The following is a 19215-nucleotide window of genomic DNA, read 5'->3' on the forward strand; positions in this document are numbered from 1 at the left end:
TTGGTAATTGACGTACAGTTAAGTTGGACTTGTACAGTAAGGCAGCTCCACCCCCTTTACGAGGGAGTGGAACTATGGAACAAGAACAGAGATGAGTTACTGAGGTTAAAGTTGGTGAGGACTTCAATGAGTTTATTGTGATCCACCATATCGAAGGTTTTGGATAGGTCTAAAAATAAGGTAGATACATATTTAATGTGTGTTTATACAACGCATTATTTAAATTCATCTTCCTTATATCATACCTGTGTTCATGCATTCTAGATTTCAGTTTTCTTTCAGTTTTGCCTATATAAAATGCCTCACATTTACCACACAAGGCTAAATAAATAAGACCATTAGTATTACAACTGGCAAAACCCACAGTTTTAATACATCTGTTTCTAGCTTTCAGGTAGTATGCATCCTCAGTTTTAACATAAGAACATTGTGCACAACTGCCACATTTGTATGTACCCCTTTTACCAGAATTGCAATACATACATACATTCATACATACATACAAATGTTTCAAGCATGGGCATTAATGCCCTTCTAGCTTGCCAATATACCAAAACACTTGTTCCCATAATAAATGTCCAGGCTGTTCTTAAAAATATCTAAACTAGTACTTTGTTTAATGTAATTTGGTAATCTGTTCCAAGCATCAGCTACTCTGTCAGAGAACCAGTTAGTACACTTCTCATTCCTACACAATCTTAGGTTATCTGATGATTCTCTAGCAGTTTTTGATAACCCCAAACATTCCCAGAGGTAGATGTCCCTAAATGCCCTATATATAAGATCTCCTCTTAAATATCTGTAAGAGACACTGTACAAGTTCAGATATTTTAGTCTTTCATAATAACTTAGATTTTCACATCCATGGATGCCCTTGGTGTATTTTCAGTGTATTCCTTCCAGTTTACTCATGCTTGTTTTCCTATAGGGTTTGCATACTGTTATTTTGTACTCACGTTTGGGTTTAATATAACTAACAAACAATGACTTTGTTATGTTTGATTTCCTAGACTTTATAAATCTTTTATACAACCTATAGTTCTATAACTATCATTAGCCAATTGGTTGATACGATTAGAAAAACTCATAGATAATCTACCCATATACCTAGGTCCTTAAATGAATCTACAGTTTCAATCACTGTGTGTTGTATTAAATATTCATCTTTCAGTTTATGTCTCCCACATCTCATATGCTTAGTTTTTGATGTATTTATCAACCTATTATTCTCCTGTGCCCAAATGGTGAATTTAGTCAAATTATTTTGCAGACATGCCTTATCTGTAACACTTGTAATCAGTTTACCCAATTTCAGGTCGTCATCATATAGACTGTAGAACACCTCAGATGAAAAAGTAAGGTACGAAAGATACAGTCTAAATAAGTAAGGGCCTAGGACAGAGCCCTGTGGCACACCTTGACTGTAAACAAGGATTTCACCTGTCCAGTTGGTGTGTGATATTTGCCATGTCCTATTTGTACGCTGTGCAGCTATCCATCTTATCAACAGTACATCAATACCTATTTGTACTAATTTATTGATCAGTATTTTGTGTATAACCCTGTCAAATGCTGAAGTTAAATCTATATAAAGCACATCACAGCACAATTTTTTCATTCATAGCTGTTATTACATTGTTATAGAACATCATGTTACAAGCCGTAATAGATCTATTTTCAACATATCCATGCTGATATATGGTTTCAAGTCCCAGCCTAACCAGTTCTGACAATAACTTATCCAGTATTACTTTCTCCATTATTTTTCCACAACATGAAAGTAGACTTAAGGGTCTATATGATTCTGGGTTTGTCCTACTCCCCTTTCCCTTAAAGACAGGTTTAATAAGTGCATGTCTCCAATCTTGAGGAATCTCCCCATAATTATATGACCTAGTGAATAGCTGATATAATGGTAGTATAAGTTCTTGCTGAAGTGTTCTCATGTCTTTTTTACTTATTCTGTCTCCTCCCTGTACTTTGTTTGGATCCAGTTTGCACAGTTCTTTTTCAATATAATCTAATTTGATTCCAGTATCTGGGATTACCTGGATGTCACTAGGACAATTTACCACCCCTTTTGTGGAGCCAAACTGTTTTGCATACGATTTTGTAAATATATTTATAATCTGTTGTGTCTGAGAATAAATTTTACAATCTGCACACAGTTTATCAATTTGTGTAGCTTTACTCCTTTCACATCTTATGTATCTATAAATAGGTTTCCTATTATGCTCAATATTTTTATATAATTTTTCTCCAAAAGTTTCTTGATCTTAGTTTCATAGTTTCATAGGTCAGTACTAGGCTATCTGCCCTGGGGCATTTATAAGCCTAGCCACAGTGATGTGGCTTTCGCCACCCCATGTAATGGTACAAAAGTGTACAGAATAGATTTAGAATACTGTGCCTCTGTCTAGTAGTGACACAGTGAAGACCCCCTTACATAATAGAATTAGTTTACTGTGCCTCTGTCTAGTAGTGACACAGAGATGATCCCTGGGGTAAACCTACGATCTCCCATCCACTCGTCAAGTTTTCTCTTGAAGAGAATTAGTGAGGGGCTCTGCCTAACATGAACTGTGATTCTGTTCCAGAGTATGGGAAGCCTCTGAGTTATGAATCTGTCCCTCCAGCATGTCCTATTCATATTTGTGCTGAGGTTTAAATCTTTAGCTCTCGTAGTTCTGATGGATTTGGATTTTTTGAGGTGGAGCATGTCCATCAATTCCTGATTGGACATGGTCTTGTACGTCAGGCACAGATCATCTCTGAGTTGGCCATATGCTACTGAATAGAGCTGGAGTTTCTTTAGTCTGGCAGCATATGACATATGTTGGAGACCCTTGATTCTCTTGGTGAGGTACTTTTGTACTCAATCATGGGCCTGATAAGGGAGGAGTATAAGGGTACAATGACCTCCTTTGATCTGGATGTGAATCCCTTCATGATAAGGTGGGCAAGGTAGAAAGTCTTTCTAACCACTTTGGCAACGTGGGTGTCAAATGAGAGGTCACTATCGACTTGGGTCCCCAGGTCTCGGATTACTTTTTCCGTACTCAGTGGGTTACTGTCTATGTGATAATTTGTGGGTACTTTGTTTTTCCCAAAGGGGATGACTATACATTTTTTGGCATTTAGTTTAAGGCCATGACTCCGGCACCAGTTGTCCGTTTCAGTGAGGCCTTTCTGTAGGATGTATGTGTCAGCTGGTGTATCGACTATGGCACCTAGTTTGCAGTCATCTGCGAACTTTGTCAGCCACAACCCTCCCATGTTTGCTTTCACATCTGAGAAATAAATGCCGGACGAGAGGGGTCCCAGGACAGAGCCCTGTGGGACACCACTTGTGACTGGCTTTGAGTCTGACATGGCTCCAGCGATTTATGGGTTCTATCTTTTAGCCAGTTTGCAACCCATCTTGTGACATATGGATTTACATTTAAGCTGTTGAGTTGCCTGAGTGGGGTATTGTGTCGAAAGCTTTAGCCAAGTCCAGGTAGGCTGTATGGACTGCTTTGCCCTCGGCAATGGCTCTAGTGACGGTTTCGAAAAAGTCAACCAGGTTCAAAAGGCAGGATCTGCCCTTTACAAAGCCGAACTTGGTGGGATCAAGTGTCTGCAAGTCCCCAATGTCTCTGTTTATGAGTTCCATAATGATTCTTTCCATAACTTTGCAGACCAGGCTGGTTAAGCTTATGGGGCGGTAGTTACCAGGGGCTGTAGAGGTGCCTCCTTTGTGGAGTGGGACTACTGTTGCTGTACGCCAGTGTTCAGGTACATATCCTGTAGCAAGGCTAAGGTTAAATAGCATTTTTATGTGCGGTTTAGCTCCTCTTGGAGTTCACGTAGCACGCAACCCGGGGTACCGTCAGGTCCCATTGATGCTGTGTTTTTAGCTTTGCTGAGGGCGGTTCTCACATGGACATCTGATGACAGGGAGGTTACATTCAGCTGGGATAAGTATTTCTTCTTTTGAGGGTGAGGGAGGGGAGAAATTTGCACTGAACCTGCCTGCCAGAATGTTGGCAATATCTGTGAGTTCAGTGTATGTTTTGTCATTGTGAACTAACTCTGAACATATCGGAGAGTTTCCGCCCAGGTTTCTAACATAGTAGAAGAAGGCCTTGTGGTTATCTTTAGTGTCCATAGCGATTTTTCTCTCAAAATTGGCCTTGGATGTTTTTATGAGAGAACGTAGCTTTCTACTAGTGCCGATCAGAGATGCCCTCTCTTTATGGGATTTTTTACTCTGTCGTGCAGTAGCTTCCTTCTTTTGTTATACAATTTGTTTATGGCTGGGGTCCACCAGACAGGACGCCTGCCCTTGGTGGAGAGGGTCTTGGTTTTATTTGGTATTGCATGATCCATGCATTCTTGGAGATGTCCGTAGAAAGCATTTGTGAAGGATTCTGCATTGTGGGATATGGTTTCCACTGGCCCAGTGGGCTTAAAGGATACCATCTCAGTTTTAAGAAGTGTAAAGTTGGCATTTTGAGAAGTTTTTCACTGTAGTCTTTTGTGTTAGGGGTGGAGGTGGGATATGTATATCAAGGGTGATTAGTTTGTGGTCTAACACTATGCTTAATCTGTTTGTCCAGCTTGTTTATTTCAGTTTTCAAAGTTGTAGTTCGACCTCTCTTCCATTTCTTATATTTTTTGTCTCTCACCTTAATCAGGTATCTTGTTCTTATGGAAATATACCCCCTGATGTTGCATGCCTAGATTCTGATGTTAAACATTTTTTTGATGTTTTGCACTCAAACAATTTCTCTTTCAGAACTTTCCATATTCCATCTGCAGTTTTTCCACAGAACACCTCACTCCAGTTAGTTTTATATAGTAACTGTTTTGCTTCCCTATAATCTGTAATTAACCTTCTGTGTATTGGCTTAGATTTCAGTCTGGCAGAATTATCTAGCAACAAATGAACCTTAATAACCCCATGATCACTGCACATCAATGGTGGTAAAACTTGACTTGAAGTTACAGTCATTTCTTTGGGAACACAAACAATATCTAGTATATTCTGTCCCCTGGTAGGTTTTTTTTACAGTCTGAAGCATTTGTTGTTCCTGAATATACTGTGAATAATTTTTTTTATTAACATTGTTGAATCAATATTATTCCAGTCTGTTTCTGGTAAATTTAAGTCCCCAGCTAATATTATTCTTCCCTCCTGTGTTTCATGTAAGAAATGTATGAATTCCTCTAGGTCATCTGCACTTGCAGTTGCTATCCTTACTTGTCCCTTTTTCCAAAATGTTCTTAATACTACGCCCCTTTCTATAAACACATTTAAAAGGCTTGTCAAATATATATACTGCAAGTCAGAGGTGCTAGCAAACCTGATTCATTAATCCTCAATAATGTTTCTGGCTAATTTGGCTTCCCCATCATATGTTATTACCAGGGCACTACTGTACACGTTATCTGTCTTGACATCAGTTGAATGAGTATTATTTAGATCTAAAAGGTAGTTGCCAAATATAGGGGCAAACTTGTTTTTTCTAGCTTCAGAAACTTCTTCATACACTTCTGTAAGTAATGCTTCTGGATAGCCCCTAGCTCTGAAGAAGTCCGTAAGATATTTACCTTCACTAAAAAAATCATCGTCCTTTGAGATCATCCTGCTGATATGCACAAACTGGCCTTTTACCACAACCCTCTTCTGATAATAAGGGTGTGTCACGGTGGTGGTGCTGCGGTAGCGCTGTCGCCTCACAGTAAGACGCTGTCCAGTTCGAGACTCAGCTAGAGCGTATACTGCGTGGGGACATGCGTGAATGGGCGTACCTTCGTTGAAGGTTGTGCATTAGGGCTGGCAACTCAGCACGTAAAAATCAACTGCCAATCATTAGCGGACCAGAGTACCGCTGTGGCGACAACTAACTGGGAAAAGCCGAAAGACAACAACTAGTTTAGTGCAGATATGAATTTGAAAAAGTAATTTTTCTATACACCCTGGTCCTAAAACTCCCATTATTTTTATTAATACGAACATATAGATAGCTCAATTCTTCATAGTCCACCACATAGGTGAACCGTAAAAATTCAGTAATGTTTGATAAATAAAAAAAATTCCAAAAATTTGCCCACAGGCTCTTTACAAAATAAAAACATATCATCCAAAAAACAACCATAAAACCTCCAACAGTTATTAAAACCACAATTAAATACATATTTATTTTCCCAATAGAATAAAATAATATTAGCATAAGTGGAGGCACAATGGCAACACCTCTTAGCTGTTTAAAATATTCACCCTCAAAAAATATGAATTTTTTTTTTAAATCACATCCATTAAAATTAAACATACGACTGTCATCATAACTAATATCAGTGCAGTCACTTAAAACTTCTTCCAACCATTCCAAGCCAATGTCATGAGGAATGGAGGAGAACAAATCCATCACATCTACTGTGATGAAAGTCAAGTTATCTGAATTAAACCAGAATGTAGTTTCTTTAACAGGTCCCATGAATCTTTTAACACATTTGTACCTCTCATGGATAATTTTTTTAAGTTTTGAATCAACAAATTTAGCTGAAGGGGTGGTGACTGAACCCTCTGCCGAACAATTGGCCTTAAAGGTGGGATGTTTAAGTCCTTGTAGACCTTTGGGATGCTAAATATAGATGGAACCCTGGGTTTTTCAACATGTAAGAAATTATACATGTCACTGTCGATGAGCCCCTCAGGCATACTTGTATTTTTTTCTACGCTATATTCACCTCATTCAGTGAAACTCTTACATACTGCTTGTCATCTCCCAGGATATCCACCATTTTCCCTTCATATACAATTCTATCCATTAAAACAACACCCCCACCCTTATCTGGTTTCATAATTCTCAAGTTATTTTTTCTACATTCTTCTAATATATTTCTCTCTTCCTTACTTAGGTCGGGGAACACCCTGTTGTTGGTTAATGCTTGCCGTAATCGGTTTTCTACCATATTTTCAATTTTTTTAAGTTGTGGATGTAAGGGTGGATTGAAGGTGCTTACTACCTGAAAGCTAGAAACAGATTTATTAAAACTGTGGGTTTTGCCAATTGTAACACTAATGGTCTTAATTATTTAGCCTTGTGTGGTAAATGTGAGTCATTTTATATAGGCAAAACTGAAAGAAAACTGAAATCTAGAATGTATGAACACAGGTAGGATACAAGGAAGATGAATTTAAATAGACTGCGGTAGTGGTGCTGCGGTAGCATTGTCGCCTCACAGTAAGACATTGTCCTGTTCGATTCTCAGCTAGAGCGTCTTCTGTGTGGAGACGTGCATGAATGGGTGTACCTTCGTTGAAGGTTGTGCGTCAGGGCCGGCAACTCGGCACATAAAAAAATCTACTGCCAATCATTAGCGGACCGGAGTTCCGCTGTGGCGACCCCTAACCGGGAAAAGCCGAAAGACACAACAACATTGTATAAACACACATTAAATTGTATAGGAACAGAGTTTTATTTTTTTGTAATTGAACCACTGCCTATTGACGCCAGGGCTGGACCCTAGGAGACACATTTACAATATAGAGAATTATACTGGCAGTTAGTATTGGAAGCAAATAAACACCCTGGTTTAAATGACATGGTCTCACTGAAGTCTGTCCTAAAATGGAGGACAGCAAAACTTTGAAAATGAAGTTTTGTTTCAATATACAGTTTTTATCCAGTAGGTGGTGCTGTTTATTAAGTTTCTATATACAGCAGGCTCTGAAGATTTTCAAGTTCATGAATATGCATGCATTTTTATTCACATCATTTTTCATAGGTTCATAGGCAAGTACTAGCCTATCTACCCATGGGCATTTATAAGCCTAGCCACAGAGTGATGGCTTTCGCCTCCCCATTAGATTAGTAACCTGGGCCTCGGTCAACAGGGCTCCTGAAGTGATCCCAGGGTAGAACTTACGATTACCCATCCACTCATCAAGATTTCTCTTGAAGAGGGTCAGAGAGGAGCTCTGTCAAATATGGATTGGGATTCTATTCAGAGTGAGGGGAGTCGCTGAGACAGGAATCTATCCCTCCAGCATGTCCTGTTTATTGTTGTACATAGGTTCAAGTCGCTAGAACGAGTGGTTATGAGGGATCTCGTTTTTTTGAGGTGAAGCATGTCCATTAGTTCAGGGTTTGACATGGCCCTATAGGTCAGGCATAGGTCACCTCTGAGCAGACGGTAAGCGACTGAGAAGAGCTGGAGCTTTTTTAGTAGTGCTTTGTAGGGTAATTGTTTAAGGCCCTTAATCCTCTTAGTAAGGTACTTCTGTGTTTTTTCTAGTTGTTGCAGGTGTCTAGTGAGGTACATCCCAAATGGGGCATTGTACTATATTATGGGCCTAATGAGTGAGGAGTAAAGGGGCACAATCACCTCCTTGGATTTGGATGAGAAACCCTTTGTGATCAGGTGTGCCACATAGAAGGATTTCCTGACCATTTTGGCTATGTGGTTATCAAAGGAGAGCATGCTATCTACTTGGGTACCCAGGTCCCTAATTACTTCTTCTGTACTTAGTGGATTCCCATCTATGTGGTATGTTTGTAGGTACTTTGTTTTTCCCAAATGGGATTACTATGCATTTTTTGGCATTTAGCTTGAGGCCGTGACTTTGATACCAGGTGTTTGTCTCTGTGAGACCCTTTTGCAGGATGTCTGTGTCAGCTGGAGAGTCAACTATTGCACCCAATTTGCAGGATGTCTGTGTCAGCTGGAGAGTCAACTATTGCACCCAATTTACAGTCATCTGCAAACTTGGTTAGCCAAAGTCCCTCCGCCTTTGCCTGTACTTTGGAGAAATATATATACCGAACAGGAGGGGTCCCAGGACTGACCCCTGTAGGACTCCGCTTGTGACTGGTTTAGAGTCAGACATGGCGCCTGCCACTCCTACCTTGTGGGTTCTGTCTGACAGCCAATTGGCAACCCATCTCGTGACATAGGGGTTGATATTTAAGCTGGTGAGTTTGTCTATGATTCCTGAATGTGGGATGGTGTTGAACGCCTTTAGCAAGGTCCAGACAGGCTGTGTGACCAACCTTCCCTTCATCTATGGCCTTGGTGACTGTTTTGAAGAAGTCTACCAAGTTCAGGAGGCAAGATTTGCCTTTAACAAAGCCGAACTGGGTGGGGTCCAGTGTCTGGAGGTTCCCAATGTCCCTGTTAATGAGCTCCATGATAATGCGTTCCATGGCTTTGCAGACCAAGCTAGTCAATCGTATAGGGCGATAGTTCCCAGGGTCAGTTGTGGCACCACGTTTGTGGAGTGGTACGACTGTTGCTGTACGCCATTCTTTGGGTACATAGCCTGTAGAGAGGCTGAGTTTGAATAGTGATTTGAGATGGGGGGTTAGTTCATTTCGAAGCTCGTGCAAGACACAACCTGGGATAGCATCTGGTCCCATTGATGCTGTGTTTTTGGCCTTTGCAAGGGCTGTCTTTACTTGTGTGTCTGAGATATCTGAAGTGCCACATTCTTCTGGGATGGGTGCTAGCCCCTTTGGTGGAAGGGGGGGGGTGAAGTTTGCACTGAACTTGTCAGCCAGGATGTTGGCAATGTCGGTTGGTTCAGTGTACTTATGGGCATTATGCACTAGCTCGGAGCAGATCTGAGAGTTTGTCCCTAGACTCTTGACATAGTTAACTCATTCTCTCCCTTGATTTCCTTGACGGGGGGGGGGTCGGGATGTATTAGTTTGTGATCTGATCTTACCAATGACGAGTTTACCTCAGGTGTGGAACATAGGTTCCCCATGTTGGTGATGACCAGGTCCAGTATGTTGTCACCTCTTGTGCTAGTTTTAGTGAGTTTTAGTAAGTGCCGATCTTAAATTGCCTTATTTCTAGTGCTGGGTTGAAGTGTTTCAAGTTTCAAGGGAAAAACTGAAGTGCAGACTTCGTGCGCAAACCCGCGCTAAGCAGTTTTTATACCAGGGAGATCAAAAAGGATAGAAATTAGCCCAAAATGGCCAATGAGCTACAAGTTGCTGGGTTGGGACCACTCCTAAAGGGACAGATAGGCTGCTCAGAGTTCCCTCTCTCACAGTGAACAAGGAAGCCACCTAACTATCCAAGTATGATATGGGCAACACAGGAACCTTTACCACAGTCCTGGATTCAGCAAAGCCTGGAAACAGGACTAGACTAGTTCAGAAAGGCGGGAAGAAATTTTTTTGTGTTTTTTTTTTTTCAGAAACAGAAATGGAGAGCTTAAATTACTTTAAATACACAGAGGAGGCTAGCGCTCTTGAGTGTGTAGCCTACGACTGTGTTACCAGTAACTTAAATGCAAAAATGATAAACAGTAACTTTTTTTCAAGTGCAACAAAGAAATAAGTACAGTAAGCAATGCAGATATCACTAGGGATCCACAGAAGTGCTGAAAAGCCGTGTTTTAGGCGGAATTAGCATTTCAGGGAAACAACAAGCAAAAACAATACTTAAATCAAGTTCAAAGTCTCTCTCTTGTCTCTCGGCCACTTGTAGGACCCTGCAGGGCACCACGAGGAGCCTGCTGAGCTGTATACAAGCGCAAAACCGCACTAAGCGGTTTTTATACCAGGGAGATCAAAAAGGATAGAAATAAGCCAAAAATGGCCAATGAGCTACAAGTTGCTGGGCTGGGACCACTCCTACAGGGACAGATAGGCTGCCCAGAGTTCCCTCTCTCACAGTGAACAAGAAAGCCTCCTAACTATCCAAGTATGATATGGGCAACACAGGAACCTTTACCTCAGTCCTGGATTCAGCAAAGCCTGAAAACTGAACTAGACTAGTTCAGAAAGGCGGGAAAACAAGGATTTTTTTTAAACAGAAATGCAGAGCTTAAATTACTTTAAATACACAGAGGAGGCTAGCTCACTTGAGTGTGCAGCCTGCGACTGTGTTACAGGTAACTTAAATGCAAAAACGACAAACAGTAACTTTTTTTTCAAGTGAAACAAGGAAATAAGTACAGTAAGCAATGCAGCTATCACTAGGGATCCACAGAAGCGCTGAAAAGCCGCGTTTTAGGTGGAATTAGCATTTCAGGGAAATAAGCAAACAAACAACAAGCATACAAACAAAGCAAGATTCAGCAGGCCTGGATCTAGTCTATGCTACAGCAAACAAAGTGTACCAATTTCAGTAAGAAGCAGTTCAAATATGCAGGCACTATAAGCCTTTAACCAGAAATTCCCAGCTCAGAAGGGCAGAGTCCAGCCTCTCCTCCCACAAGAGTGCAGACCACGAACCCCCTTAATGTAAAATAACTGGCCTGAAGCCCAAGTGCTTAAACCAGAACTAATACACTTTTAGAATAACAGACACCGAGCCCTCAATCAGCAGTTCCCTACTTAGAAGGATGTAAGCTACCTGTTCTGCCACTACAGTGCAGAGCACACACCTTCTTAATGTAAAACAACTGGTCTGAAACCCAAGTGCTTAAACTAAAAGGCTTAGAATGAGTTACACCAAGCAGTAATAATTACAACTGAGTACTTTTATGATGACACAAAAGCAAAATAAAGTTGGAAGAAACACAAATACAGTAAAAGCAGATAAAAGAACAATTTTTTTTTTTGAGTGAGCAAATGAGATGGTCTCAGGAGGAGTATCCAAGTGCAAATTTACAAGAGGGGCGGGCAGTTTCAAAGTCACCAAGATTAAAACCAAAACAAAAACAGGGAGGGTGGGGACCTACTGAAAAAACAGAGTCACCACTTCCAGCTAGATATCGCTCAATGCAACACAAACAAATTAATTTAAATTGTGTATTATTTGAAAAAAGTGCAGATAAAGATTTACTTAACTTCACTTATACATTCAGTTGATTGCATGCAGGTCTTAGCTGGCCAAAGCTCACAGTTTAAGCAGAAAATAATTCAAACTGTACCACTTCTATAAGGCAGAAACTGAATAACAATGAAGTGAACTACTCCCACTTATCACTGGCTATGCAGGTTTTTTTAACAAGCCTTAACTGAAAAAAACAGAATCACAACTTCCAGCTAGATATTGCTCAACGCAACACAAACAAATTTAAAATGATTTTAAATATTACTTTAATTTTATATTGTTTGTTTGATATTATTTTATATGCATTTAAAGTCTTACATTCTCATTTTATTGTATTGTATTTATAATGGTTTTAAGAGTTTTAAACAGGGTCCATATGCACAGTTTTTATGCCCTTTGTATTGTGTCTTTAAATTTGAATAACTTTGTTAATTGATCAATCAAGGGTTGTATATAAATGGTGGTTAGAAGTTGGTATGCTTATCTGATGAAAGTGCTCATATGTTTGATGTCATCTTTTCTGTAAAGTCACCTGCAGTGGGTACTGAAAGTACAGTTGTGTACACTTACCACAAATGTAGATGTTAGAGTGTATTCACTGTTGCAGTCATTACATTTGGGTTACCTGCTTTGCAGTAGCCCTGTGTCGGCCTGATTAACTAAGTCTTGGGTCCTGCATTGGTTGCTGTCCCTTCTTCCATGACGTCAGGTTGTCAGGGGTATAAAACATGCAGCCGATGCCATTACATCAGTCTTTCTTGCCGTGCAGTGCCCGAAGCAGAAGCAGTTCACAAGTGCCGGTTGGCCAACTCCTGAAATTTTCATTTTCAAGTTTCAGAACCGAAGTCTTCAACTAAAGCTAAATACCCCATTGGGGAAACTTTTTCTTGATCCTTACCAATGTCAGTAAAAGTTAATGATTGCATTACTTGTGGAAAGCAAATACTTCACAAAGATTTTCATTCATACTGTATTCCTTGCCTAGGCCCCGACTACTATGTACCTTGCTGTAGGTTTTGTGCGTTATTTAATCAGCGCGCTATACGTCGTCGGTATATCTTCACCTCTAAATATTTCGGTTCTTGGTTTAATTATCCAGAAATGTCGGTTAACCATCTGACTACCGGAATTCCAAAAAAAGTAAAGATAAAGACCAAGACAGGCCGCCGAGGTCCAAAACTGCTGATGACACTTCTCCTAAGCCAGTCGCCAGTTTGCTGATACTCAGTGAGGTGCTTTCGCAGCCCCTGATACCCGCTACTTCTGATTCGAAGGCCTCTACTGAGACCCATTTGGAGTCTGGTATGCCATGAGATGCTTCAACTGTGGAACCTGTGGATGTCTCTACCTTGGATGGGTCGGGAGCAACAGTGAAACATGAAGAGCATCCACAACTGTGGTCTGACTCTGGCAAGAGATCAGTCTAATAGCACTATATGCTTGCATTTTTTGAAGCAAACACCCAAAGGCAGATTTTAACATTTTAGTATCCTTGGTTGCATCTTCTCTCTTTATGGTTCACGTTTGCACCTCCCATCAATACAGAACCTTTCGGTTACATTTTATTTTTTAAGCTATCTTCATCTATATGGTATATAATGTTGTACATTATTATATTAGGAGTAAACTGCATACTTTACAATAGTATATACTGTAATAATTAATTGCTAGTACCTACTTGAAATACTATTTTATTTAATAAACAAGTTTATAATTATATAAACAATATCATAACTTAAATATATTTGTCATTATATACATAACGTCATTATCTATTAATTATGTTAGGATTACACATACTTTCAACTTTACCTAAGGCATCGTAAGCTGGTAGGATATCAAATTCAATTGAATCTGGTAGGTGTCTGGATTGTAAATCAAAGCTGATAGAACGTGGGTTAGGCCAACGGTTTTCATAAATGCTTACTTCAAAAGAATTTGTTTCATCACACTTCTTTAACATGTCTTTAATTTCGTTGATAACATCACGTCTTTCTGCTTTCTGCTGTTCATAGCTGTTGAAGCAATTAAGAAAAACAACAAGATCTGCATCTGATCCATTTCTCAGTGCTGTGCCTTTTGCTGACGATCCACCCTAAAAATAAAAGATATTTAAAACATGTCAAAGTAGTGATATGCTACTGCAACCAGATACAACTTTTAATTATGTTTTAAGAGTGCCCTGTAAAGCAAGACATCATAAATATAAGACATTCATATTCAGTATATCAGGAGGGCTCATTAGTGGATAGACACCTGGTTAACTTTTCAAGTTCCCACTCTGTAGTTTGCTATGTGATTGAAAATTCCCATACCAAGGCATCCTTTCATCTAGGATAAGTGGTCATTCCCAAACATTTAATCTTCAGTACTCAGTCTCTGTCAGTATTTGTGGAAAGCATATGAAAATAATGACTAATGTTCAAGGATTAATATTATGTGTGTGATCCCAAACATTTAATCTTCAGTACTCAGTCTCTGTCAGTATTTGTGGAAAGCATATGAAAATAATGACTAATGTTCAAGGATTAATATCATGTGTGTGATAATCACAACTAGTCCTTCTGTGGTAAGTAATAACTGAAGAAACCAAGCTGACACAGGCAGGATAGATGACCAGGAGAAATACAGCCACTGCCGATACTCATCTTGAAGCTAAAGCAATATGTTGGGCATCAAATATTTGTCTCATATTACACTGAAAGGTGCTCTCAAAGCAGAAGTCACAAGCCCCTATGAAAGATCAGCTACAGAATCAAAAGGCCAAAATTGGGGCTCAGAAAGTGGAGCCATGTAACCAGGCACACTAGAAGGCACTTAACTCCTGAACTAGAGTTAGATTATTGTATATATCAAAGGTGTGCGTCTAGGCAGCAGTGCCATGCAACACATTTTCTCCATGTACACATTGCTAAAACAAGTTAGAAGCGACCATTTCTATAGTGAAATAACCCATGAAAATATTAGCTAATGGACATTGAGCTAACCGATGGCAGAAAATAAAAGAATGCATGGGGTAACCTACTTGTGTAGAATCTGTTTGTTAGCTGTGACGTATTTACAATGAACAAAGGAGACAAGCAATTGCATCGTCTTCCTGAAGTCATGTACCATATGGAAGAAAAACTGCAGCACAAACTGAATATCTAAGCTGCAGAAGTTATAGTCTCTCAGTGTGAAAAATGCAAGAAGATAAACAAGGTGAGTGAAAAAGGTGAAGTTATCTTGAGAAAGAAGTAGAGATGATTCTAAAAGACACTCAGTCTACGTGGAATACCAATCAGAGTATCCAGCAAAATAAAGACAGTATAAATCAATATGATTTAAGCAAAGCCTATAAACAATGAGCTATTACAGGTATGCCATGTCAGTGAGCTCAGGTGGTGGTCAGGTATCCAAATCCAGAATGAAATTCAAGTTGTATGAAGAACATGTATACATCATGAGACAGAGCCAGAGTACCACATTCAAAGCTTGTTTATTCAGCTGATGTTAGACCACAGTCCCTCTCTCTACGTTATGATGTGCTGATATGGCAGAAACTAAAAGTCAGTTGCTGGGTGAGGTAACTCATGCAAACTTGCAAGTTCATCAACCGATTTAAAATGAGCTACTTTACAAGTGAGAGTTTTTTCCTCTGAACATTATGTGTACAGCTATACCTCTTTGATTTCCTCCAGGAGGTCCACAAATAATGAGAGCAACAACTGCAGAAATCGACCCCAGAGATTCATGCAGACAGGCTATTACAGAGTGGAAGCATCATGTGGCAAACAAGAAACTTTCCCTAGAACAAATAAGATTTTTACTGGTTGAACAAGGTTCTGACAAGATAAGCCTGGGCCTTCCTGCTTCAAATTTTGCGAGGAGACAAGGAATCTTGTGGAAAAAGAGGGTATACATAGGAAAAAGAGGGTAGGCATAAAGAAAAATTCCTCTTCAGTCTATGAAAGTCACACCCACTAGTCATTTTCTCAACACTGGATACAGCAGAACCTGATCAGAGCTGCATTTCCCTTGATTATAAGCACAGTCACTTCTGTGCTTTCCCATGTTGTAGATGATTCCACTGATCCTCTGATACAATCAAAGATTTAGGACTGGTGCCATGCTGTAATGACATCTACACTGAGATTTGCTTCCAATGCAATCTGGATCACTATAAGGAATATGCTCCCTTTTTTGGTGGGCAACTGCATGTTCACCACTAACCAACACAGGAAGCAAAACGTTAATTTACTGTTCCACATACTTTTCCAGATAGTTGTCTAAGCTCTCTAGAAAGGGTTTTAGATTTACCTGGGTTTCCGGAGACTTGCAAAACTAGCAGCATAGCCCTCGTCCTTAGTAAGTCGACATGCAACAAATCTTAAAGTATTTCCTTTGAACCAGAACTGAACTGAAATGTGATCCAAACCCATCTGTGAAGGCTCAGTAGTTAGGTACTTGATTAGGTCTACTGAGATGAAAGAAATGCCACATCCAAGCTGGTGAAGTACATCCAACATTCAAACATCTGACACCCAGGTAGATCCAAAAGGCAGCAATGAATCTGCAGCTACCACTACTGCACTATCCTCTGCAGTGCCTCATGCAGAGGAGAGGCAAAGGGCAGAATCCATTAGTGTCATCATATCAGCAGATGCAGGAGTACAAAAGCCAAGATATGTCCATTTTTGTGGCTATAGATGCCAGCATCCAAACCCACTGGGATTCCAAAGTAACACTGAAAAGAATCCAGAACCATGCAATTAAACAGAACATTGTATTGGGCCTAGGTAGGGTTTCTCTGACCTGGTTATAACCAGTGACTGCAACTACAACACAGCTCAGATTAAGGCTACCAATATCATCTACAAATTATCCAGGTACTGGAGATCACCAAAAACATTTTTTGTTGCAGCATCTATCCCATCATGGTAGTGATTTGCTGAAAACACTCAATGCCAAAGGTCACCAGACTCTACTGGAAATAAAGCATTTCCAGGACAAAGTACAGAAACCTTCTTTGAGGTTTTCAGGAAACTGATGTCCTTTAGTTATCTGGCGTAAGTATCAGTGACTGAAAATTGACCATGGAAACTTCAAAGTAAACAGGGTGCTGGTTAAAATGCTGAGATTATGAACTTTGCAGTATATAGCAGAGTTAAACCCAAAGAGGAAAATGAGATTACTATTTGACTGTGAGGGTCAAGTATTCAAGTATGTGGTACTCAAGGGTACCACAAAGACATAGTGGGCGTACGTGTAAGACAGGCACACAATTCTCCCAACAGTTTTGGTTCATTTCAAAGGGGATTTCCATTTGAAAAAGACATCCTAATCGCTGGTATAATATTCTGGAAGAGAACGTAGGTCCCTTGAAAAGTAAAGCAGCTCTAAAATGTTGATAGTATGTGATATAAACCATGTAAAAGAATGTGATGGTAGAAATGGAGGGTAGGAAGCAAGTATTTAAATGATTCAGTACTTTTATGATATAATTCTGTACTTTCTAGAGGACTACAACATGACTCCGTGAACAGTGAAACATACAAATTCAAAATTAGTTGTACTTCAGTTATGATTCTGACAGCATTACAAGTACTTAAGAAAAAAAAGAATCACAGATACTTTGACAAACCTATTTGAAAATCAGTGTTGAGAATAAGCGATCATGTATTTTGGCAAAATAGTATGAACTGTTAGCGGCAACAAGTCTAACTAGCAACAGCTAAGGGAGTACAACTAAAAAGAAGACGCCTGTCTAAGGGGTTAATAGTACCACAGTACTGTGCAAAAAAAGTTATAAGAAGAGAAAATACTACCGGATGGTCAACTGGCAAAATTATCTTTGCTTATACTGTTCTTATAAGTTGTAAAATTTTATAGCTGCTTTTGCTGCTAATTGACTGTATTAGCATTACTCTAAATGGCAAGCCTTTTCTTAGGGTTATTCTTGTTTTGTAGGCTAAAATGTTACATATGCATACATGTAAGTGAGAAATCACAAGATTATAGATGCCCATGTATAATCTCAGTCCATAAAGGCATACATAAAAAAAGAAATACTGCTAGTGGGGGAGTGGTTATAGCATGACCATTAAGAACAACAGCCTCACCAACAGTGGTGGATTATGACAAGGGTGAAATAGGCACTCACCTGAGGCCCACAGCTTCAGGGGTCCCATTAAAATAATAAGAATAAATGTTTTTTTTTTTATTAAAACTAATAACTTCTTTAATGTATGTGTCATTCCCAGTGGAAGTTCCTCCTCACCCAAATCAGTTTTCAACTCTCCTTGAGAAAGCTCTGCCTATCACCCAACTGCATCCCAACCACCTCTTTGACTATGTGCCTGGACATTGTTGCACCCTGAATGGAAATTAAGTCAGGCACTGCTGAAATGAAACATGCTGCTTACAAGCTTTTAGGCCTGGAAACTGTCATTGCGTTTGCACTACTGCTGAAATGAAACTGTGTGTGTGTGAGATGCCATTGTTAGGATCAAGCCTCTGTACAAGGGAAGGCAGCTCTTAGCCTGGAGCCTTAATCCTCTGCACCAATTGCCAGATTGTTAAATTACTGTAGTGGGTTAATGCAGCTGTTTCCTGTCTTAGGAGCTTGAGTTCAAATCCTTCCTCTCCCTTTGCTTTTACTATATTCTAGCAGTTGGTGCAGAGGGTTATGGCTGTGAGTTGTAGTTCCTATGATACAGAGTTTGATTACTTTATCTCTCACTTGCTTAGAGTGCAACCATAACCAAGTCACTTGGCCATAAATTGCTTTAGGGCAACTGAAAATTTGGGCCAAGTTCTTCAATGGCAAACTTAGTAATTACCTATGCACAACAGTAGTTATAGTTTAAAGGAAGGAAACTGATTGAAATAAAGAGGCACATTATCATATAAGCCATGATCTTTGGTTCCTTTGTTATATTGACAAGTGAGTAATTTAGTTGTGAACAAACTGGATAGAATTAAGTCTATGAGTTTAAAGTTAATATTTTAACTACAGTACTTATTAACATGTCTATCTATTCATCTATCCACAACCCCTTTTCCCAATGGGGTCAGGGTGTCACTTCAACAGTGAAAGTCATCTAGAGTGAAGGTTTACACCACTGGGTGGGCTAACCCTGCCACAGTAGCTCTTCCACAGACACACACAGCCAAGTAAGCATATGCAGTCCACCTGCTGCATGTCTTCAGAATGTGGGAGGAAACTGGAGCACCTGGAGGAATCAGACATGAGCACACACAGACTCCACACAGAAGACACCCCGTCTGAGAATGAAACCAGTATGACCACATCATACTGGTACTTGTGGTTTTAAGACCTAATTGCACATGTGATCTGTTGGATCCTAACTCCAAATAGCTCACCAAGATCTTCTCCTTGTTTAGCCTGGTAATGGGGACATCAGTATGTTTTACAAAGGAATCCCCAATAAA

At 39.7% G+C, this 19215-nt stretch overlaps 1 protein-coding gene across 3 annotated transcripts in view; it reads right to left on the reverse strand.

The window, feature by feature from the left end:
- LOC122799326 (2'-5'-oligoadenylate synthase 1A-like) overlaps positions 1 to 19215 on the reverse strand; it is a 290809-nt gene that overhangs the window by 157154 nt on the left and 114440 nt on the right. For 2 of the 3 annotated variants that reach the window (XM_044068306.1, XM_044068304.1), the window contains exon 2: positions 13582 to 13876. In XM_044068306.1, coding sequence (XP_043924241.1) covers positions 13582 to 13876 — 295 coding nt within the window. The remainder of the gene's footprint in view (positions 1 to 13581; positions 13877 to 19215) is intronic. The other variant, XM_044068305.1, reaches the window with a different exon arrangement.

The sequence above is a fragment of the Protopterus annectens genome, chromosome 4.part0, assembly GCF_019279795.1.
Source record: "Protopterus annectens isolate FY-2018-M chromosome 4.part0, PAN1.0, whole genome shotgun sequence".
Lineage (NCBI taxonomy): Eukaryota > Metazoa > Chordata > Ceratodontiformes > Protopteridae > Protopterus > Protopterus annectens.